General features: G+C 37.7%; 1 protein-coding gene across 7 annotated transcripts in view; it reads right to left on the reverse strand.

The window, feature by feature from the left end:
• Positions 1–7572: 7572 nt before the first annotated feature.
• Positions 7573–24280, reverse strand: part of Luc7l2 (LUC7 like 2, pre-mRNA splicing factor) — a 54842-nt gene continuing 38134 nt past the window's right edge. For 6 of the 7 annotated variants that reach the window (XM_021632139.2, XM_021632137.2, XM_021632148.2 and 3 more), the window contains 5 exons: positions 23430–23606; positions 22820–22911; positions 16239–16268; positions 13048–13239; positions 7573–8886 (listed from right to left, as the gene is read on the reverse strand). In XM_021632139.2, coding sequence (XP_021487814.1) covers positions 8709–8886; positions 13048–13239; positions 16239–16268; positions 22820–22911; positions 23430–23606 — 669 coding nt within the window. In that variant the 3' untranslated portion in view covers positions 7573–8708. The remainder of the gene's footprint in view (positions 8887–13047; positions 13240–16238; positions 16269–22819; positions 22912–23429; positions 23607–24280) is intronic. The other variant, XM_021632145.2, reaches the window with a different exon arrangement.

Genomic DNA, 24280 nt, shown 5'->3' on the forward strand with positions numbered 1-24280 from the left:
TCCTGGGATTAAGGGTATATCTGTATTCCGGCCAGATCACACAGATCTTTGGAAGTGATCTCTTGCCAGAGCAGCCGTGTTCTGAGTTAAGATTCCTCTACAGGGGATGGCCTTGCTTTTGTTGGGCCAGGCTGGGACCCAGGGCTTCATGCATTCTACACAACTGACATGGCTTTATTTTTTGAGTGGGTTTGGTTTTGAGGGACTTTTAAGACAAGGTTTCTCTACGTAGCCCTGTTGTCCTGGAGCTCCCAAGAGATCTGCCTGCCTCTGTCTCCTGAGTGCTAGGATTAAAGGTGTGCATCACTATCACCTGCTCTGGCTTGGTTTTTTCAGACAGGATTTCTCTGTGTAGCCATGGGTTCTCCTGGACTTGATCTGTAGACCAGGCTGGCCTCAAACTCACGGAGATTTGGCTGCTTCTGCCTCCCTAGTGCTTGCTGATGTGTTGTTTTTTAAATCAGAATTCCTCAAAGTGTGTAGTATTCTCCTAGTCTTGTGTCACGGTTTTCCCACAGTTGTTGCATTTAAAATTGATTAGTTTGCAATAACAACAACAAAAATCTATGGGACTTCTGAATCCAGCAAGTTAATTATTGTATAGTTCTGCTCACAGGAAAGGAAGCCTCTAAAATATAAATCTCTTTGTAGGCACCTCAGCCCAAAGATAAGCTTCATACTCTATTAGGAGACAGACTTATCTCCATTAGTTAGGGGGAAGAATATACTTGGAGTATGACATGGGGAGATGGCACAGTGGTGAGTGCTTGCTGCAAAGTGAGGGCTGTGGTCCCCCCCCATTAAGGCATTTTATTTATATATATGATTTACTTTCCTAGAAAAAGCCTAGGATGTTCTCCTATGTGTTTTGTCTTATTTAAATGGTCAATGATGACATTGTAGGACAGAGCAGCGAAAACAAATTGACACCATGGGAGCAATTAGTCTGTTCTCTCTATCCTTCTATCTATCTAGCCGTGCATCAAAGCTGTGGCTAGCTGGTCACTACACACCTGTTCAACCTACCAGTGAGATTAAAAATGATTTCCCCAGCTCTGTAATCATGAATAATTTCAGATTTGCTAATGTAACCATGTTCCACAATCACAGCCAGCAACCTGGCAGTAACTCTAGAGTAGCCTGATAACACATTTGCCTTAGTACCACTGAAGCTCTTGAGAGCAACGGCCAGGACATTCATGGTACCATGATGACATTGTGGAATGGTGCACAACTTAGGTCAGTACAATGAAACCAAATTGACAGGATGGGAGCAGATTTCGAGGTCTTTGATCTGCACATCAATCTGAGCATGGCTGGTAACTCCACACCTGTTCAACCTACCAGTGCAGAAAAAGGGAAGGTAATATGTTTTGTTCCACAGAGTCATCTCAAAATGATGGCAGTAGAGTTTTGAGATGACTAGGGAGTCACCAAATCTATTCTGAGATGAGTTGGCTGGGATCCCATGCACTGCACCCAGGGGAGATGAATCAAAGCAAGCCTAAAGCAAGAGAAAGGGACACCTTTCTATAAATAGGTAGGGAACTGGGCTGAGAACTGGGAACAGGCCTCTCAATATTTGGGAAATCTCAAGGAACCAGCTTGGGTTCTAAGCTTCAAGAGAAATACAGCAGCTACAATCAAGGTACTCTGAGTTTTGATGTTTGTTCATGTGAGGGGGAGGGGAATAGGGACCTAGGAGATCCACCATTCAGCTCTTCGTGCTCACGGTCTTGCTGCTTCTATAGTGCTTCTCAGGCCCACCAGGAAGATGACTTTTGTGTTAAGAACCCATGCCTCCGCCACCAAATGCATGTGATACTTGCCACCACAATGGATGTAATAAAATTATTTTTAAAATAATAAAACTGAAATAGCTGTAAGTAGTCTGAGAATAAAGGCATCAAGCAATCCAGCTACTGAGAGATGCCAGTCCCCAATATTCAGGACCTTAAAGGTATGCTTTAGTCCCTGTCAAATAAAATTCTGACCAACAGTGGACCACCTATACTTTGGAGAGAAGTTGGCCTTGAAATGCAAAGGCATTTTCCTACCATGCACATGAATCTGTGGGTTAAGGTATGTGCGTGGAAAGCCAAGGACACTCCAGGAACACTGGGGACACCAAACACCAATGCTAGGCAATTCCAGCCAGGAAACTCACCTGTCTTCTTACATTAACAGCTGTTGTATGCTATCTAGTGTACTTACCTGTATTAGCTCATCTAATTCCCACCACGACCTAGTAAAATAGTAGTGAAGTTAGACTCGAGGTCATAAATAACAAACAACTCTAAAAAACCCAAGCAGAAAAGGCTTCTCATCATGTTTGCCTTTCTTCTCTTTTTTGGACCACTTCCTTAATAGAGTAATAGTAACCAAAAGAGCTGAACTTACCTGTCCTCAAGTCAAGAGAATCTAAGCTGGAAGCTTCTAGTCAAAAGAAAGGACTTTGTGCATCTTAGGGAGGCCTAAGTGTCACCTCTGGATTGTTGAACTGTGGCCAGGAATGAAGCCAAACTGCAAACAAAGTGGAAACTTCCACACCACACTGAAACATGACAATGGGAGGAAGGGTGAGTTTCTTGAACAGGACAGCAAGCAAACGGTACAGAGAACAGCGGAAATCTTCCAGGCATCTGTTACTCCATTATTCCAAAGCTAAGACTTGAAGAGGATAAAGGATTTGCAGGGCAGCAGAGTGCCCACTCTGAAGATGTGAATCAACACTTTATCAAAGAAACATACAAAAACCAAATAAACGTACAACAGTTAAAAGACCAAGGGTGGCACAGCCTTATAATGGCTTATACTCAGATAGAAAAACAAATAGTTCTGGAGCTGGCCCAGTGGCTAAGAGCATGTGTTAGACTTGCAAAGGACCTGGCTTGTTTTCCCGGAACCAGATGGTGTGTCATAACCTGTACTGCAGTTCCAGGAGACATGATGACTCTTATGACTACCACAAGCACTGGAAATGCACCTAATGTACATGAAGGCAAGACACTCATACAAATTCATAATTTTTTAAAATTATTTGTTTGTGACAGACTATATATTCCTGGCTGTCCTGGAATATAGTATGTAAACAAGGCTGGCCTCAAGCTCATGGAGATCCACCTGCCTCTGCTTCCTGAGTTCCTATGTGCGCCACCATATATGGCCAAGTCTTTCTTAAAAAACAAAGAAAAAACCTTTTTTTTTTTTTTTTAATATTTATGGTTATAATCCTAACCTTTAATGGCTGAGCTATCTCTCCAGCTGGGATACAAAGTGTATAAACTGTAATTAATAAAAAATAAAATAAAAAACCCATTTTTTTTTCTGTGTGCACATGCCTGTATGATGTGTTTATGCACACACGTGAATGTAGGTGAGGGTGTTAACATTGTGCACGGGAGCTAAAAGGACCATCGTGGGCTCAGTTCTCACCTTCTACCTTGTTAGACATGGAGTCTTATTATTCACTGCTGCATATGCCAAGTTAGCTGGCTAGTAAACTTTCGGGATTTCTCCTCTCTGCATCCATCTCATGGCAGTAGCCTCCGCACCAGGCTTTATGTAAGTGCTGGCTGTTTAAACTCCTGTCTTACACTTGTATACCAAGCACTGTGTCATTGAGCTACCTCCAAAGCCTGTAAATATCCACTGAGAGACACACAACACAAAAGAATTTCCTAGAAAACAGCCAGACCTGAACATGCCTATTGATAATTCCTGTGATAATCAAAAGGAGACAGAACTAGTTTGAGAATGGAGCTAACTTTGCCAAAAACCAAAGACAGGCCTTCCAAAATGGGATAAACGTGTCAAGTTTACTAAGTATGTAAAATTGCTGAATGTCACTGGGTAGCCTTTTAGGCAGGCAGGGTTTTCTGCGTAGTTTTGGTTGTCCTGGAACTATGTAGACCAGGCTGGCCTCGAACTTAAGAGATTTGACTGCCTCTGCCTCTCAAGTGCTGGGACTAAAGGCCTGTGCCACCATACCAGATTTCTCAGGATTTTCTTATTCTTGCTTCTTAACCCTTTCAGCAAACATCCTATGTGTAATTTCAGCCATCTTTCGTTGGCCAAAAAATTTGTGGTAGAGGATGACCTTGAACCCCTGATACCCCTCCTTCAACCTTCCAAATGCCTCAGCTCTTTTGGTAGTCTTGATTTTAGGAGCGAGTCCCCAGTTGTTGTGTTCATTGTGTGCAGGTGCACTGACTGGAAGCCAGAAGTCACCCTCAGTGGCAGTCCATCTTTTCTTGAGGCAAGGTAAGGTTGGTGAGTGAGCCCCAGGAACCCACCTGCGCACTTCAGAGCCAGATCACAAGTCCACACCAGCATGCATGGCACTTAGTGATCCAACTTGGCTCCTTAGGCTGACACGTAGGTCATGTACTGAACGAGCCACCTCCCAGCCCGAGACAGAACATGTTAAAGTGGTAATTTAATTAAAATAGCCAACAGGTACTTTTCAACTTCAGAAAAATTTTCAAAATGCACAAATTGGAAAAAAATGAATATAAACATTCATAAACCTCTAAATCTAATACTTAATATTTTACTTATTTTATGTGTGTGTGCATATACAACTGGATCATTTGACAATAAGTATCAGACATCAAGTTTCACATAAATACTAAAGCTGTTTTTAAGTAACGCAAATTTATTACACAATTAACAACTTCTTTCCAGTCCATACAACTTCCTACTTTCTCTATTTTCCCCCTTACTTTAGAAGCCGAGTTTTTCTATTGTAGCCAATGGCAATTCTCCTGCTGCCCATCTATTTGGATTAAAGGCATGAGCCACCACAACCAGCTAGTCAAAAATCTAGATCTAATTAGACAATAAATATGGCTACTGGCTATTTCTTTAGTCTCCTTTAGCCTAAAACTTTCAAGTTGTTGTTTTTTTTGTTTGTTTGTTTGTTTTTTGGGTTTTGTTTTTTTAAGAAATTGAGCCAGCTGTTTTGTATAATGACATTGTGAATTTATCTTATTTTCTATAAATTAGAATTTGGACTTAAGATTTGTTACAGGCCTATTTTTAAAATGGTGTCCTTTATGTGATTTCGGTACAGGATGTTCAAAGACCACATTTTTACAAACATTTGCCTAAAATTTAAAAGCTACTAGGCTGGTGCTGAACATGAAATTCTCCCAACTCAGCTTCTCAACTAGCTTGGATTATGGGAGTAGAGCACCTGTCATGCCTAGCTCAGTAGACACTTTTGATAGAATACTGTTTGCAATGCTGGGAACTGGGGCATCATACAAGAGAGGCAAGTGTTTCATTCCAATCTTCAAGTAATTTACATCCCACTTTCTTGAGGGTGTGTGTGTGTGATTCAGGGACCTAAGAAATGTTAATCCACATTCCAATTTTGCTATGATTATTTTCATGTTATTTTGGTTCAAAAGAAAAAAAATTAAAGTAAACCTAGATGCCAACAAAGGTGTTTTGGAAATAGGGCAGTACCACATACATCTATTCTTTCATTCATTTGGCCTTGACCAGGCATTCCTGATGCTCCCTTCTTGTCACTCTCAGCTTAGAAACACTATACTTACTCATAGCCCTGGCTTTTGGCATCTGCCATTTTGTCCCACATCCTAGATTTTTGCTTAACTGTCTACCTCTACCTCAATGTCTGGCTTTCAGGCTTTTTCTATGCTAGCTACTGAACTTAGGCTGATCCTCACACATGGTTGTAGTTGCTGAGCAAGCTCCTATCCCTTGAGAACATGCAGACATTGATCACCGATAGACCTTTACCACCAACAAAATGCTGTTCTCTGAGTCCTTACCATCTGCTTTAACTTCTAAAGAACTACTGTCTTGAACAACTGGCGAAAGAAGAAAAAATACTGAAAAGTGACTTTATAGATTGCCTTACTGGTACCCTAATACAAATTTTCACCGGGTGTGGTGGTACATGGCTGCAATCCTTAATTTGATAAGGAGTGAAGAAACAGTTGTTCAAGGTCATTTTCAACTGCATGCTGAGTTGGAGGTCAGCCTGGCTCCAAAAGGTGGGGAGAGAACTCTGGATGAGGTTGAGACAGCACGTGCTTTGTAAGCCTGAGAAGTTCAAACCCCAGCACCCATGTAAAAAGTCAGGCATAACAGTTCATGTTTATAAATACAGTGCTCTGAGATCTCGCTAGGCAGGCAATCTAACCTAACTTGTGAGCTCCAGGTCAATGAGACCCTGTCCTAAAGGAGATGCCAGCATTCCTATAAATAATACTCTAAAATAAACAAAGACCAGGCAGAATCAAATAATGATGACACTTCATTATCTCAAGCTGGACCCAAACTTGTGACAACCCTCCTGCCTCAGCTCACCAGAACTGGGAAATACAAACATGTGTGACCCTCCCCATTAAGCTTGTTTTGAAAAAGAAAAAAAAAAAAAAACATTAAGGCATTTTAGCAGTGTTATAGCAGATAAGACACTGATGTGGAGATGGTATTTAAGAACTCAGAAGAGTAACTGGTTACCAAATGAATGGATGTGCCAATGGTTTACAAGTTTACCTACAACAGCTCAATGTCTACCTCAGAAAGCTCTATTCCCCCCCCCAGCTGTGAAATATTTTCTTCTGTTGTTTATTGAGACAGGATTCCTGTGTGGCCCTGGCTGTCCTGGAGCTAAAGCTGTAAACCAGTCTGGCCTCAACTTCAAAGATCCACCCGCCTATCTGCCTTCTGAATGCTGGGATTAAAGGCGTGCAGCATCCTGCCTGCCTTCTTACTTACAATTTAAAAAAGAAAAAAATATATATATAATCATCTACAACTCAGGGCACTAAACCTAAAGTACTTATAAAGATTTATGAAGAACAGTGTAGACCACTAGAATGCAACGCAGATACACAAAAAAATTGGGCCACAGTGAGGAGAGGTTTCTTAAACTCTATAAATGTATTGAAGGAAATACATATATTAGAGTTCACTTCATGAACTGGAAACCCGAGTGCCCCTCCTTGACCTTAAACCTCAGCCTCACAAGGGCTTCAAGAATAGGATAATGGACATATTGCACCATGCTTTTGTTCCTTTTTGCTGTTTAAAAAAAAAAAAAAAGTTTAAACTGCACCTGGTGATCTGTGACTTTAGTTCCAACACTTAGGATGTTGAGAGGCCAGCCAAGGATACATAAGTAAGATCTCATCTCTAAAACCAAGAAAATCTAGTATCACATTACTTGTCTACTCTTTGACATTCACAAAGGGCCAAATTATTGTCATCAAATTTTGGGAACTCCCCACCTCCACCCCTGAATTTCTTAAAATTATCTAAACAGGGTTCTGTTGTACACATATATAATCCTGGCACTGAGGCAAAGGATTAAGGGTCAGGCAGGAGTTGAAGGTCATCCTCAGCTACACAGTGAATTCTTAGTCAGCATAGACTACATGAGACCTTAACCTTACTCCCCAAAAGTGATCTGAGTACTAATTTTACTAGTTAATACATTATTGTTCATTCTATATTCTAGAAGGACAGAGGTATTTGTTAACTGCTAGGTAGTTATTAGTACGTAATTAGCTCTTTAATGCAGAAAACTGTCGGTTTCATTATATTGGTTACATATTGTTTTTATTCAGGCTTGTCAATTAAGAAATACAAACAAGTGACTCTGAGTTGTTTCTACAGGTCCAAACTTTCCTTACAGAACTGTTAAACACAGCTCTGAAGTAATGGAGTATAGCCAGCAAAAGATTTAAGGGGAACAACAGTTCATCAGGAATCCACAATTATATATTTACTTCCTTTAGTGCCTTGTACAGTAAGGTACTGTTAAGGATGTTACAGAATAGAGGAAAATACCCATAGCAAATAGTTCTAGTGATAACTTACTAAACAAGTTACAGTGTAATAATGGTGGTGGTGATTGTTTCATGTTTTTTTTACAGTAAGAGTATAGCCTTTCTACTACACATACACACAGGCGCGCGCACACACACACGCACACACTCGCACACACGCACACTCGCACACACACACACACGCTTATTTAACAGTCCCTGCCCCATTCCCCCTCAATACACTGAGCAGTTTAATAGAACAGAAAAATCAAGACAAGTCTGATTTCAAATTTTTCAATAAAAAAGCAAAAGTATGTAATGCAATAGCTGTTCAACTTTCAACCCCAATAGGCCACAAACAACAGCCCCATATTTAAATTTCTTCAGCATGCAATCCAGTAGAAATGCTCAACTGTAATCAACTGTAATTGACGTGAACAGAATCTTAGAACAAAAGTTATATTGCTTCCCTGCCCCCGTTTCTCTTACAGTTGGAGGCACAGGTATTATAAGATAGAAAAGTCAAAGGAAAAAGAATAATAAAGAAAAAAAAAAAAAAAACTCTTAAAGCTGCTGCTATTTGGAATAGAAAGGAAGACAGTATTTTACAAATGTTCAAAGATTTCAAGGCATTAACACAATCCATTCACTATCACTCCTACTTGAAAGAATAGAGATCAGCATCTTATTTTATCAAAACTGTATGTTCAGTTCACCAGAAACTATGGATGTAGTTTTAGGCTCTATCAAGGAAAACAGGTTTGGTTCAGATCATTAGATACATCTAGCCTGACTGGATTGGTGTCTAGAACTGTTCACTGTCACTCTGACAGCTGTACACTAAACGAAAGCATGTAACTCCATAGAAAGCTTAAAGATTGCAGATATATACACAGCTAGTTAGATCTCCCCTGCTTCACGCTCTTCAGAGCTCCTCCTGTCTTCTGATCTGCCATTAGCACTCTCATAGGACCGCTTCTTATCTTTTCGATCTCGGTCACGAGGTGATCTGTCTCTTGAACTCCTGTCTCTGTCACGTGATGCTAAGTCTTGGTCTCTGAATCTCTCTTTTGAGGATCTGAAAAATATTAATTTGAGGAGCAAAATATGTTGGGACACCCAAAATCCAGCGAAAGAACAGGATCAATATTAAGTTTCTGATAGCTGAAGAAACAGATTAGAATACATCTGAGAAGAGTATTTCTGATAGCAGATGGTATTACTATAGCAGAAAGAAGCACCAATTGGTGGCAACAAATAGCTATAACTAAGGATAAAAAAACCTAAACTAAATAATTACTTATAAATATTCTTAGTATTTCAGAGATAACCATGAAGTTTCTCCAGTTAACAAAAAGGTATTTAATATAAAAGTAATATATAGGTAATAGCTTTTAAAAGTAAAAATTGATTACAAATTGGATGAAAACCAATGAATTAATACAGAGGTCATCTATTTTGTGCTAAATGGGCTGACACAATAAGAATCTGAGGTGTTATAAGTCACAAACAGTATCAGGGTGTAGAATAATCTTTCTTTTTTACCAAATTTTTAAATGTAAAAATGCAGAACCATCCATAGCTTGCTGGCTGCACAAAAAGAGGCGTCAGCCACATTTGTCCTACAGGAAACACTTTGCAAACCTAGGTAAAAGAACTACTTAATAATATGGCTTTAAATAACCATTTGCTAATTTAAAAATCTGCTTTACTCCATCATGAATTCATTAAAACCAAAATGAAAGATATTAAAAAATGATTTTATAATAAAATCTTAACTGCTTCTAATACTACTATACTATCTCCATTCTCATACCCATCTTCAAAGAAAGGGATATAAACAAAACACCCTCATATCAGATGCAACCAGAAAAAAACAAAACACAAAGACATTATGTAGACTCTAACTATATTGGTTAGCATAGAATATACTTTTAACACCTAAAATGAATTAACAAATATTACATTTATTTAGTTCTTTACAGATGATACAGAATGTTTATACATAATTTATCTCAACCAGAGGCACTGCCAAGTCCTGCATAATACTTTTTTAAAGAGTTGGAGTTTAAACCTAGGAGGACCTCAATAGGCTATGTTTACATGCTACTAGCCCAGAAAAAGCAATACTTTCAGAAAAACATATGGCAAGATAAAAATACTACTATAACCAGTTTTAAAATATAGATACGGAGAGCATTGTAGTTTAGATATAAAACAGTTTAAAAGGCTGTTGAAGACTTGAAACTGGTGGGTGGTGCTACAGAAAACGTGGCTAGGACACTTGGCTAAGACAGTACAATCAATGAATTAATCCACCGCAAGCTCACAGCTAAACAGCCATTAGGAGGTGGACTCTGGCAGAAGGAAACAGGTCAAGAGGAGCGTATCTTATCATAATCTTGTTCTCTGTTTCCTCTGCTATCAGGCGAAACATACGTTACTCCATTGTAGGTGCCATACCATGTTCTGGCTCAGTAGGCATGGGCCCAAAAACAATTCAAAAGTAGCCATGAACTAAAATCTCAGAAAGTGTGAGCTAAAAAAAAACCCTCAAAAAACAAAAACAACCTTCCTCTCATGAATTGTTTTCAAGTACTTTGTCATAATACAAAAATACGGCAACACTGATTAAATTAAAAGCTTGAAAAATTAGAACCAATTTTGAGCATTCTACTTGAGGTTTTCTAAGTCTCTCTCTTTCTTTTTCTTTTGTTTTCTGAGTCAAGGTCTCTCTCCATAGCCCAGGCTGACTTCAAATTGTGGCAAGCCTCCTGTGCCTCAGCCCCTGAGTTTAACATTCCAGGAGCTCCTGCTTAATCAGCATTTAAAAATAATATGCTTAAAAGACAAAACGTCACATTCCAAGTCTACACAAGCCATCTCCAAAACCTCTATTAATGATAGAAATGATCACTAAGAACAATGACATTAGATGCTGGCAAGTCCCTGAGGTCAGTGATAACTAAAAAACAAATATTATGAAATATTTGTAAAAGATTACAGACACACTACACACAGACAGTTTGTTATGTGCTACTACTGAAAGCCTAATAAGCCAAATATTCCTATGACCTCTATTTAATGAAATAGGGAAAAACAAATGGGATGTAATTAAATTATTTGGCAAAGAATTCTGAACCCAAGTAGTCACACTTTGAAGTCTGTATTACATGACAGAACACCCACAAAAGCACAAAGTTGCTGAAGGTCCTCACTGACCTGTGGGAACTATTGCCAAGACAAGGTTCATATAGACAACCAACTCGTAGCAGAGACCATTATTTCACAGCAAGAGCAAGAAAACAGCAAAATGTCAAGACTTTTAATGGACTCTTTTACCATCCAAAACTAAACATATATATATATATATATACCAATAATTTGATGTTATATATAGGAAATAACAAGTAGCAATTATTTGCTTTTTTGTTAAAAACAATGATTTTTAAAATTAATTTGAATTCCAAGATATGAAATACTCTTGAGAAAAGCAAAAAACGTTTAATAGTTTTACAAAAATAATCCTCTTTGAACATGCTGAGTATGGTGGGAAGTGCAGGAAGCATCAGGATGACAGTAATAGGACAGGTCTCCCCACCCACCCCACCCCTCTCCACCACTAGTACAGACATGTAAGATAAACATCAGAGAAATGGCAGATGGGTAGGTCAGCACAAGAATCATCTAGATCCTTTCTCAACTGGCTGGACGATTCTCGGACTTAGTGTGCAGATTTAGAATCATCAATAACATTATGAAAAATGTTTGTTTCTGAATACTGCACTGAGGACAGCTTCCAAAACCCAGTTTCAAAATGTGAGATAGAGGCCTACAGATAACTTTTCTACTCCTTTAATTATAACCATTTATTTAAGCCTGATTCATTATCTGAAACTGTTTTTTAAAAATCATTCTGAATATTTCCTCATCTAAATGTGTATCATTTGTCCTCTAATACCAGGTTAGCATTTTATCTGTGGTGAAGTTATATTCCCACACAGAAATCTCCAGAGCCATATGAATATGGTTGTTTATATACACTATTATTCCTTTGCTATTTTTTTTAACAACCCTAGCACAGAGAAAAGTGTTTAATTCTTAAAGCCAGGCAGCCTGTCTGTCGTATGCCTATAATCCCAGCACTCAAGAGGAAGCTGAGGCTAATGGCTTATAAATCTGAGGCCAGTCTGGGCTACAAAAGACCTTGGCCTCCTGACCGCCCCCAAACTAACCCCTCCCCTTTAATACACACAAATTAGTTAAAATCACTTGAAGGACTACTTAGAACAAAGACAGAAATATATAAAATAAAATGCTGATTGAAAGCCTATTAAGAAACACAGCTTGTGATTTCAGGGAATGGGTAATTCAATCTAAAACAAAGATTTGCCAGCTTTCTGTGGTTTCAACTATGAACTTTATATGGAGAAAGCCACAGAAAGTGTAAAAATAGTAACTAGGCACTCTAACTAAATATATCCATATATACCTAAGAATAGCTGTCAAGAAGGAAAAAATTAATTTTAAGCATAATTTATGCTCCAGAGGATTATCGTATGACCCAAGTTTTGGGGACATAACAGCTCCACTGCATTCTAACCCTTTGTCTGCTCTCACTAGATAATCAGGGCCAGTGTCTGCTCTCATTGCATCTTTACAAGTGTCCTGCAACACTCAGAAGTGTTGTAGCTTCCTCAAAACTCAGAATCTTCCCATCACACTAAATAACGGTGAACACACAAAAATGTATGATTTACACTGCAGATAAAACAACATAGTAGAATGTGTTTGCTCTTTAGAAGTGCACCAAAGTGTGGAAAACAGGCAAACAAAGCTAAACAAGTCTTTTAATGAAAGGACTTCTCCAAGTCCCTGATTTGTTAATACACAATGGAAAACAAAGAAAACCCCCCACAACCCTCAATAGTATTAGTACCTAAATTATTTGCCTATAAAATAGTTTATGTTTTTACCAGCGCCCCTCCCACCTCCCCAATATCCCAAGCAAAGAAAAGCAATTACCTCTGCACATACTGGCTCCAATTTTTTACTCTGTTCACACATAACTGCACGAACTACCCATACAATCAGAAAAAAAAAAAGTATACACCTACAATTGAATACATATCAACATCGGGAGTAAGTTTCAAACCAATAATCTAAGCATGAGTAATGTAAGTAAACCAAAGGCTAAACATAAAGGTGGCTCCGCATCCTCTCATCGGCACTTCAATACCTCCTCTTGGATCGTTCTCTGCTCCTATCTCTTGAACTGTGCCGACTTCTCTGATGGCTGCGGCTGCGGCTGCGGCTACTGGACCTGGACCTGTGGCGATGGCGTTTCTCCCGAGACTTGGATCGAGTCCTCCTCTTGCGTTCTCGTGACATAGAGCGAGATCGGTGTCTACGATGCTCTCTGGATCTAGATCTACATGAAAATTATTTCATTGTTAGTACTGTAACTCTCATTTATACTAAAAGTCTGCTCTTAAAAAAAAAAAGCTAATTTTTACGAAACGTTTAAATAAGTGATGCGTGTGCATGCATGCACATCACAGGATATAAGTGGAGGTCAGAGGACAAACTTTTGGGAGTCTCCTTTTACAACCTGGGTCCTAGAAACTGAACTCAGGTTATCAGGCTTGGTACCTTAACCAGCTGAGCCATCTTGTCCATACTGAAAAGTTATTCTTCAGTAACTGTACTTGATGTCAATTCTATTCTACTAAATAAACTAATGTGCAATGAAAATAAATTGCTAGTATGTTAATGACGATACTAGGATTTCAAAATAAAAACAAAAATACTAATTGTTTCAGAAGTCAATCTAGGCTATATAAATTTATGTCAGTAAACTAGGGATGTATCTTAGCGGCACAGAACTTAACATCCAAGGGGCTAATAGGATCCACCCCTACTACTAGATGGGGGGAGGGAGGGGGGAAGCTAAGTGAAAAAAGTGCTTACAGCACAACCATGAGTACTAAGGGTATTACAGCACACATCTGCAACCCCAGCTCCAGGGGCAGCTGACAGAAACTTGTTAGTTTACACCCTAGCCAAGAAAACACAAACCCCAGATTCAGACAGGGGACAGTAATAAAGCCTTCTTCTGACCTTTACACCACACATACATACACATATACACTCAAGATTCGTACAAACACACACAAAATAGTAATTAAAGACTTATTAGGGCAAATTGTGCTGGCACACTGAATTTGAGGGCAGCCAGGAATACACACACACAGACACACAGTGAAACCCAAAAATTGTATCAGGAATATGAAAGAAAAATGAAGGCAACCATCAGTGTTCCAACTTTATGCCTTAAACATACATGTGAGGTAGCATATAATTCCAGTTCCAAGGGCAACCTACCCACCCACCCATATGGCATATACTTACAAATAAAAGTAAATCTTAAAAAGAAAAAAGTGTATCTGACACATATGAAATAAGGAGAAAGCTTAATAAAGAATATTTTAAGGATAAACCAGCCTTTCCCTGAATTATATTTTGACCACTGAAGTCCCAAATGCCCAAGTGAAGCCAAAATTACAATGTAATCAAACAAGTATCATTTGGGCACTTTATGAAAACTTATGTGTGATAAGGATGGAAACAGTATGGATAGAACAGAAATATGTGAGAGAAAACATGATTAAAAAGTATATTGTTTAGTTTAAAGCCCCTTTAAGAGTGACAGAAGCAGCTAGGTGGTGGTGGCACACACCTTAAATCCCAGCACTTGGAAGGCAGAGTCAGGTTGGATCTCTGTGAGTTCGAGGCCAGCCTGGTCTACAGAGTGAGTTCCAGGACAGCCAAGGCTACACATAGAAACTCTGTCCCAAAAGTGAAGAAGATATGCGTGATGCATGTTTGTAATTCCAGCACTGAAAAGGTGGAGGTAGAAAAATGTAACTATTCCAGGAGAGATCTGGACATCCTCTTTTAAACTCCAAGGGCACTAAGTATTCATGTGGTGCATATAAATACATGCAAGCAAAACACCCATACACTGATAAAATAATCTAAAAGAAAAATAAATAAAATTCACTTCAAAAAAAAAAAAAAAAAAAACGACCTTTCTAATACATAGCTTAATGCAACTTTTTAAAATGTCCAGATAATTATTCATGCAAAATATGTTTACTAGGTACCTAAGCCCTTGAACTTTTTAGTTACAAAAGAAAAAGATCAGTAAAATAAAATCAGATCCCTGAACTGTTGGGAGCTTATAGTTTAGAAACAAGGTAGAGTTCTACATCTAGTTTAAAAAAAAAAAAGTAAAAGGAGAAATGGGCAATAATAGTTTACAAAGAGCAAGTAGAAAAGGATTTTCTGAAAGGATGGCATTTGAGCAAAGAATGCAAACAGAAGAAGCAAATCAGTCAGCATAGAGAGGAGCACCCTGGTATAAAGTGCTGGAATAAGAGCAAATTCAACATGTTGAAGGAATAGAAGAAATGTTTGGCTATGAACTGTGTGGTAACAAATATATGAACAATTATCCCATGTCACACTGCATCACATGGTTAACTCGCTAAAGGCTTTGGTATCAGATGTGGTTGTACACAGATGTAATCTCAGCATTAAGAAATATGGAGGGGGTGCTGGAGAGATGGCTCAGCAGTTAAGGGCACTGACTGCACTTCTAAAGGACCCAGGTTCAAATCCTAGTACCCACATGACAGTTCACAACTGTCTGTAACTCTAAGATCTGACACTCTCACATACACATACATGCAGGGCAAAACACCAGTACACATTAAAAAAAAAAAAAAAAGGTAAATAAATTAAAAAGAAAGAAAGAAATATGGAGGCAGGAGAATAATGAAATAAAAAAGACACTGCCTGGAAAAACAATTAACTAGGAATGTTGACATATGCCTGTAATCCTTCCTAACAGTCCAAAGGACAGATGCAGGAGTTGCAGAAGACAAAATGGAGCCAAAGAGGGCTACACACTCTCAAAAACAAAACAAATTCTATTAAAACAACAACAACAAAAAAAATCCCCCAGCTAGCTGGCTAACTTGTTTGTATTTCCAACAGGTATATTAGCAGACAGTTTCTTAAATGGATCATTTGAATTGATTTTTTTTTAATTCAAATCACCAAAAAAAAAAAAAATCTGTCACATATTCACTAAATTTCTAGAAGGTTTATTCAAACCTGAACATGAAGAAATTATTATTATTATTTTGAGACAAGGTTGCTCTGTGAAGCCCTGCCTGTCCTTCAACTCACAGAAACCGCCTGCCCCTGCCTCCTGAGTGCTAGGATTGAAGTCATGCACCTCCACCACCTGGCTGAGTCAGTAATATTTTATTAATTCCCATTAGAATTCAAAAGATATATAATATCTAAAAGACATTTTAAAAATACAACTTCACTATTTTACCCATCTTCTACAATACCTACCTTTTGGGATTCTTGCTATGTGAGCGGGACCTAAAAAAAGAATATCTACTTTTAGAAAAGTGACTGTAATTTTTTTAAAACTGGCACAATGTGCTCCTAAATGACATTTTTTTTAAGTTCTGACGTTTGTTATTTTTATAAAAACAAGTCATGTTCTTGCATCAGAGTTTCTCTGACAAAACAGAAACTATAGAATATCCTACCTTGTCACAGTTCCTTTAACTAGACACTTGGCTTAGGAAAGAGTATACTTCCGGAGACTGAAACTGTGTGCTTATCAAAAATTTTAATTCTTCAGAATTCTAGACTAGAACAACAAACTTTTTTTCTATAGCTTTTACACTGTGCCTTTCTCTTCTGTGAATAAAGAAAAATGTCTCAAGATCTAAAATGTCCATTTTGAACCTATAACCTCATATTATAGTCGTAGAAAAATGATCAAGCTTACATCTTCGTCTATGTACATTAATTATATTTAAAAAAATTAGTATTTTTAATTTTGTGTTTGTGTGTGCATGTGCACACGTGAATTTGGGTATGCATGACTCAAGAGGCTAGGAGCATTAGGAAACTGTTACCTGCCCAATGCGGACACTGACAACTCAAAGTGCTGTACATGGTTTCCAGCCACCTCACCAAGCCATCTCTCCAGACCCAATGACTATATTTAAAACTGTGTGTTTTGCCTCATGTATGTGTGTTAACCATGCACATATGTATGGTCAGAAAAGACTGGATCCTCAGAACTAGAGTTAGGAATGGTTGTGAGCGCCCATGTGGGTGCTGCTCTTAAACTGTTGAAGCATTCTCCAACCTCCAAATGATTCAGCCCCAGATTATACTCTTATATAGCACACACTCTGTACACTTCCCAGTACAAAGTTAGTGCTCAACAAACAATTCCAATTCCATGGTTAGTACAACACTGCAGTAGTATATTCTGTAGTTAAGTGTACATGTAATGACAAGCATATTTCATAATATGCTTTGGGGTTTATTAACTATGATTCTATCCATTCACTGTGTAACCAGCAAAAAGTTACATATCCTCCCTTAGTTCAACCTATCATGTGTAAGAGAGAAATAACAATTTAAATGCCATTAAGTATGAAATGGCCCCCAAAAGTTCATATGCTAATGATCTAGTCCCCAACTGGTATATCTAGTCATCTAGAACTAACTGGATCATAAGGGCTCTTATCTAATCTTATCTAATAAATAACCCATTGACAATTTTTAAAACATATGCATGTATACCACACACAAGTGGATATCTGTGGAGGAAAGTGTTGGATCCTGTGGAGTTGGGAGTTACAGGCAGCTGTGAACTCCTCATTTGGCTGCTGGGAACTGAACTCAGGTCTCCTGAAAGGGCAGTAAATGCTTTTAGCCATTTCTCTAACCCCTACTGATAGATTCTTGATTTGATGGTATTGTTGTTAGGTTATAGAAGCAAGTAGATGGGATAGAACAAGTAGTTCAGAGAAGTAGGTTCTTTGATGTGTGCATATCATGGCTGGACCTGTCTTATTAACCTCTTGTGTTTGCCTACCTTGAAGTAAGAAGCTTTTTTCTACTATGGCCCTTTATTATCTTTCAGTTACCATTGGGTTCTGCCTCAACCACAGGCCTCTGGCAGAGAAGCCAGAAAACCAGGCGCTAAAACTTCTGAGTTCATGAGTCAAAACAGCAATGAAACCTAACTAACACAGATCAGATAAACTAAGGCAAATTTTGTAACACAGATCCTGGCATATAAATGGCTTATAAGTGATGTACTTTTTAGTTGATTATTTCAGGAGCAGTCAGAAACCCAGCTTCTAAAATTTTATATTACTTTATAACTTTATCTTATAAACAGTTACTGGTTCCTCAATTTCACGATTACCTTTGTTGTAGAGGTGATCTTCATTCACATTGTATTATGGTGTCTCTATATATTAGATCATTAAGTGATGAACCTGCAGTGAGCTAAATGCTAACAGATTCTGGTATTGTTATTGCTATTGAGAATCTACTGTTTCAATGTTGCATAAAAATTACTCCCCAATTATCTCTGACTGGTTAATAAAAGAGCTGAAGAGCCTATGACTGGACAGAGGAGATAGTAGGCAGAACTTCTGTTCCCAGTCTGGGGGTCCCAGGTAGAGGGGAGGGGGAAAAGAAGGGCCATAAGGAGTCACCATAAAGACAAAGATAGAGGAGGAGTGGCTGAGGCGAGACTAGATGGCAAGGTGCATGTGGCTGAGAAGTAGCCAGAATAGTATAGACGGGTTAGAATATATCAGTATCTGCCCAGCTATAGTACTCTAAATTTAATTAATATAATAGGTCTCCGTCTCATCATTTGAAAGCTGGATAGAGCATAAAAAATAAAAATAAACTTTAATTCGAACAGTTTGTTCTTTGGGATAAAGACTCACTATGTAACTTAGGTTGGTTCCAAAGTCTACATAGCCTAAGCTAGTCTCAAAGCTGCGGGTGCATCTACTTCAGTTTCCTATGTGCTAGAGTTACAAGTATGCACCACCACGTCTAGCTAAACATTTCTCCAATAAGGTTATACTTTGCAATCAAAAGGAGTAAGAGGTGATCAACTTTTCAACATTTACAACCATTATTACAGTCCTATAAACAAGCTTCTCAGTAAAGTGGGAACAAGTTAGATCCCATTTCCATGGCTTACAGAATAATTCTGATTTGAAAAGAAATATACAGTTCTTACATCAATAAATTACATCTATAAACTCAGAATAATCAGGACCTACCTCAGCTGCAGAAGTTGCGAATAAATTTTTACAGTCTCTGACATCCTTTTGTCTCAGGCTGGGACTTTTGATCTACTATTATTAACATTAAGGAATAATTCTGTTCTAATTTAAACTCTTGTTCTTCCACTCTTCCTAAGACTAAAACTGCTCTATGTGCCATAAACTGAAATCTACAAACCTTTAAGTTAATAAATCAGAAAGGGAAATATGGCACAGCCATATACCGTGTAAATGAGGAAAGTCCTATAAAGCCAGCATAGCTATTTTACAGTTATAACAAAGCTTAGCCGAATGCTATGACGGGTATCATTCTGCCTCTCACTTTTAGGTTTTGATCTCTATGTGTTGCATTCTTTGGAACTTTCTGCATGGTGACTCATTTTATGTCTTTTCCCTGAGAAAAATATGTGTAAATCTTTTTAAGAACAATTTAAACTTACTATCTCTTCTGCTTTTAGGGAAATAACTTTACCTGCCTGTATATGGAAGTCTTCTTTATGCTCTGGAGATAATGATAGAGGTAAGCACAGGTAAGCACAAAGCTAGGAATTTCTAAAGGAGCCATGACTCAGGAATCTTCTTTGGGTATCTGGCCCTAAGCAAGCTCAAACAGTATAACTGGAACGGGGTAAACCTAGAAACAGTTGACAAAAACTTGATAACAGGAGGACTGGTAACAGCTTCAAGACCTCTCTTTAAAATACACTTAGAATTCTCTGACAATGTAAACTTAGAGATAACAGACAAACTGGGACTGGCTAGAACTGGTTACAGATTCCAGGCCTCTTTTTACAATGTGCTTAGAGGTTTCTGAAAATGCAATTTAATATAGGGGATTGTAAAGGGTACACCCCTGGAGGAATAGAACTCAGTAAATAAGATAGATTGACTAAAATAATCTTTTCCTACTTAATAGCATAGATAATGAAACTATATAAATAAAAGGAGTTTAAGTATTAGTATTTGCTATTCATAAGACGGGCTCAGATATTTTCTGTATGTCTGGAGCACTGTAAAACTGTAAATACTGCCAGCCTAAATGCAGGCTGTCATATAGTAAATGTGTTGACTTTGGTGGAGACATTCTTTAGATTCTTTGAATTGGGTAATAAAAATAAATGAGGCTGATAAAATAAAATCTGTTATATTTCTATTTTCTAATTGTGACCAAACCTGTAACCCCAGACATGTAATGAAAAAAAAAAAAAAAAAAAAAAAAAAATCAAACACATGCCCAAAGATAAAGTGATACAATCTGTATTTTTGAATAATCATTAGTCTGTCTTTGTTTTGTGAAACCTGTATAAATAAAGAAACAACCTGATTGCTAATCAGTCAAAGCTGCAAGATTCCCCATGGAGCCTGACTCATTCCTCTCTTGCTGACTCCTGATATCCTCTTAGTGAACAAAACCCCTCAAGTCCGCCCCTCACCTACCCACTTCCACTCTGCAAGGTCATTTGACTATCTCAGTCAAATCTTAAATAGAGAATTCCAACATTATATAAAACAATTTCTTCAAAACAAAAAACACACACACACACACACACAAAAAAAAAAAAAACTAAACAAAACAAACCACTACCTACATTAATCTAAATACTGGATTACTTAACAATATCCCTAGAAAAAGCAGGCTAGAAATAAGCAGTGACAAGTGCTTGAAATATCTGTGTTCAAGCAATCAGCCTGAGTTACACAACCAATACCTAGGTTTAACAAGCAAGCAAACTAGATGTGAGTACACATGTTTTCTTTTTTTTTTTAATTTTAATTTTTTTAATCTATTTTTATTATTAGTTACAGTACACATGTTTTCAATCCCAGCACTTAAGAGGCAGAGGCAAGGACAGTTTCATTTATATAGCTCCACGACAGTCAGCAGTATAGAAAGACCTTGTCTTAATAATAATAATAATAATAATAATAATGCACAATTAATAATAATAATAATAATAATAATAATAATAATAGTTTTTCTAAAGCAGAAGCAACAAAAGACCCTACCTTAATAAGGTAAAGGCAAGAAAATTCCAGAGAACAGTCCTCTGACTTACACATACCTACATGCATTAAAAAAAAAAAAAATAGACAACCCACACAAACAAACAAACAAATTGGGGTGGGGTGGGAAAGAATCTAAACATACAGAAGAACAAAGAGATAAGTTCTGACGTAAAAATTTCTTAAGTGGAAAACAGAAAAATAGAGAGATAGGGGAAGGGGTGAGACAGTGGTGGGGGGCTTCTAAAGACAGACCAGAACATAACATTGTACTATTTTTCCCTTGAAGTGAAAAAAGATCATCAGCTAAAAGCCAGTAACATATGGGCCAGTGAAATGGCTCAGTGGAAAGGCTTTGCCACAAAAGTCTGATGGCCTGAGTTCAGCTCCCATGGTGAAAGGCCTGTCCTCTTTACTGGGCAGTGTGACACACGTATGTCTGTAGTATGTCTGAGTATGCACATGAGCAAACATGTAAACACACACACACACACACACACACACACACACACACACACACATATACACACCCCTATGTAATACAAAATAAAGTTCACCTACACTGAAAATATGCTCAGAGCTTTAAAGTTAGCATGACCAATAAAGGGTTTTAATTATTTTAGAGACATATGTTAACTCTGAGAGGTACTTAAATTTCAAAAATGTAATTTTTGCAATTAGGAAACACTATCAATCAGAAGAGGTAAATTTTTTTGTGGCATGACTGTCTAAAAGATAATGTTGCTTAACGTTCTGAACATGTGCTATAAAACAATATTGCTACAATGTAATTTTAATTGCTAATGGCCGAAAATTACTCAGAAGGATGTTTAAACACTCTAAATATGAAACTAATTTTACCAACTAATCAATGTTAATATAAACGTATATAAGTCTCTTATATTATATAAGGATTAAGCTGTATCAAGTTAATAATTTTTATGTTTTATGGATCCATGGGGCGTAATAGTGCATAGCTTTAATCCTAGCACTTAGGAGGGAGAGGAAGGAGGATCTCTGTGAGTGCAAGGGCAGCCTGGTCTACAAACTGAGTTTCAGGACAGTCAGGACTACACAGAGAAACCGTGTAAAAATTATGGATCCTACAACTGAGAAAATAATTAATCTTAATATAAAAACAAAAACTCCCAAATCTTTCCTGAAAAAGTATAAAATAAACAGAGAAACAGAGGAAGGATATAGTCCTTCCCACAGGAGGTGGCATAGTGGGAGTACTTGCCCAGCATGTACAAAGCCCTGGGCTCAAAGGCCAAGACCACCATCAAAAAGGAAAAGGCCAGTTCTGTGATAAGAAGGTACAAATCTAGCCCAATATGAAAAAAATCAAAGGGTAGTAAAAGGTTTTACAACCTAAAGACATAAAACATCCTTTAATTTTCTACAAATTATGAAAGAAATCAATTCAGTTGACAGAGTTGTTAAAGGTTGAGTATCCCTAACATAAAAAGGTGAAATATAAACATAATACTCAAAAACTAGGATTTCTGAAGTGTTTCAAATTTTAAACTAGAGATACTAAACAGATGAGGCTTGTTTATTCACAGATTGCCCAAATTCAAAATTTCCAAATTTTGAAACATTTCTGGCTTAAAGTATTTTAGATAAATACAAGTTATTTAACCTGTATTATTTCCAATAAAATCATCTTGCATAGTAAAATTTTTTATAGGCATATTTTTCAAAATTTCCATGCCCAGAACAAATTTAATAGTATTTCCACGTCATAATTCTTCAGACTGAAGACTGAGCTTCAAATACAAGCACTATTTCTGACTTGGCACATACCTCCTCAGTTTCTCCCGTTCTTCTCTCTCCCTCTCTTCTCTTCGTTTCAGGCGCTCCTGGTTTCTCTTCTCCTGCTTCTCAGCTACAACTCTCTTTAAAATGGTAATAATTACATCAGTTATAAATTTACTGGCCAAATCCTTAATAATCTTACCGTATCTGGTTTCCCATGTAGCACAATTAACATTAACATACTTTAAATTTTTGTCAGGTACTACAACCATTAGATTTCCAAGCTGGCTTATGAAAGACATACAAAACTTCATCTTTCACCATTTTTTTTTAAAGCACGAAAAGCAATCACACTACCACTGAGCTCCAGCGTTATCTCCACCATGACATTTATAAATCACATCTACAAGAACTTTCCCTCTGTTTTTCAATAATAATACATTGTAAACAGAGTCTCAATATTGCCAAATAAAAGCAAACAGTACTATTCAAAAACTAACTGTACAGAGAGGCTGAGACAAAAGGACTGCCAGTAGTTCAACATCAGCCAAAGCTACACAGCAAGACTTTGTCAATGAAACCAAAAGAAAATTGATGACGTGCAAATGAACCAGGTTAACCAGGCTGAAGTGAGGGATGTTAATTTAACCCAACATACCTTTAGTTCTTCAAGCTTCTCTCTTATTTCAATAAATCCCAGGTGCAATTTACCCCCAAAATGATCAGCAAGTCTCCTGTCATTATCATGAAGACCTAAATATGCAGAACAGACTTCACAGACACGAAGTTTCTGCTGTTGGAAACTGGAAGCTGGCATAGAATTCCGATAAACTTCCTAAACAAAAGCGAGAAAAATAATGATCACACATCCCTAAAAGTTCCATAAGAAAATATTCAGATGACTTGTACTCATATATTTCATTTACACTGTTCATAAATAAACAATACACATTGTTGCCAATCCACTATCCTATTTTCTTTACTGACACTATTCTGGGTTTTTGTTTGTTTTGTTTGTATCTTCCAAATCTCTAAGTAGCTTTGGTTAGGATGACATGCTAAAAATAGCTGAATAAATCTACAGAGAAATTCCTTAAAAGAGAATTAAGAGATTAAAACAGCCAGGTGGTAGTGGCGAGTGTCTTTGATTCCAGCACTGGGGAGAAAGAGGTAGGCAGGCCTCTGTGAGTTTGAGGCCAGCCTGGTCTACAAAGTGGATTCTAGGATAGCCAAGGCTACAAGAAAAACCGTGTCTCAAAAACCACCAATGAAAGGAATGAGGAACTCAACTGGTAAGTGCTTATGCTACAAATCTGAGTTTGATCCCCATTTTTAACCAAAGTTAAAAAACAAAACCAGGGAGGCAAAGCAGGCAACATAGATTAGTGGGTAAAGGTACTTGTTGCCAAGCCTGATGACCCACGTACAATCCCTAAGACCCATGTTGTAGAAGAAAACACAAGGCTGAAAAAGAGAACTGACTCTTACAGATTGTCTGCTGACCTACAC

This window comes from Meriones unguiculatus, chromosome 3, assembly GCF_030254825.1.
Source record: "Meriones unguiculatus strain TT.TT164.6M chromosome 3, Bangor_MerUng_6.1, whole genome shotgun sequence".
NCBI classification, from domain to species: Eukaryota; Metazoa; Chordata; class Mammalia; order Rodentia; family Muridae; genus Meriones; species Meriones unguiculatus.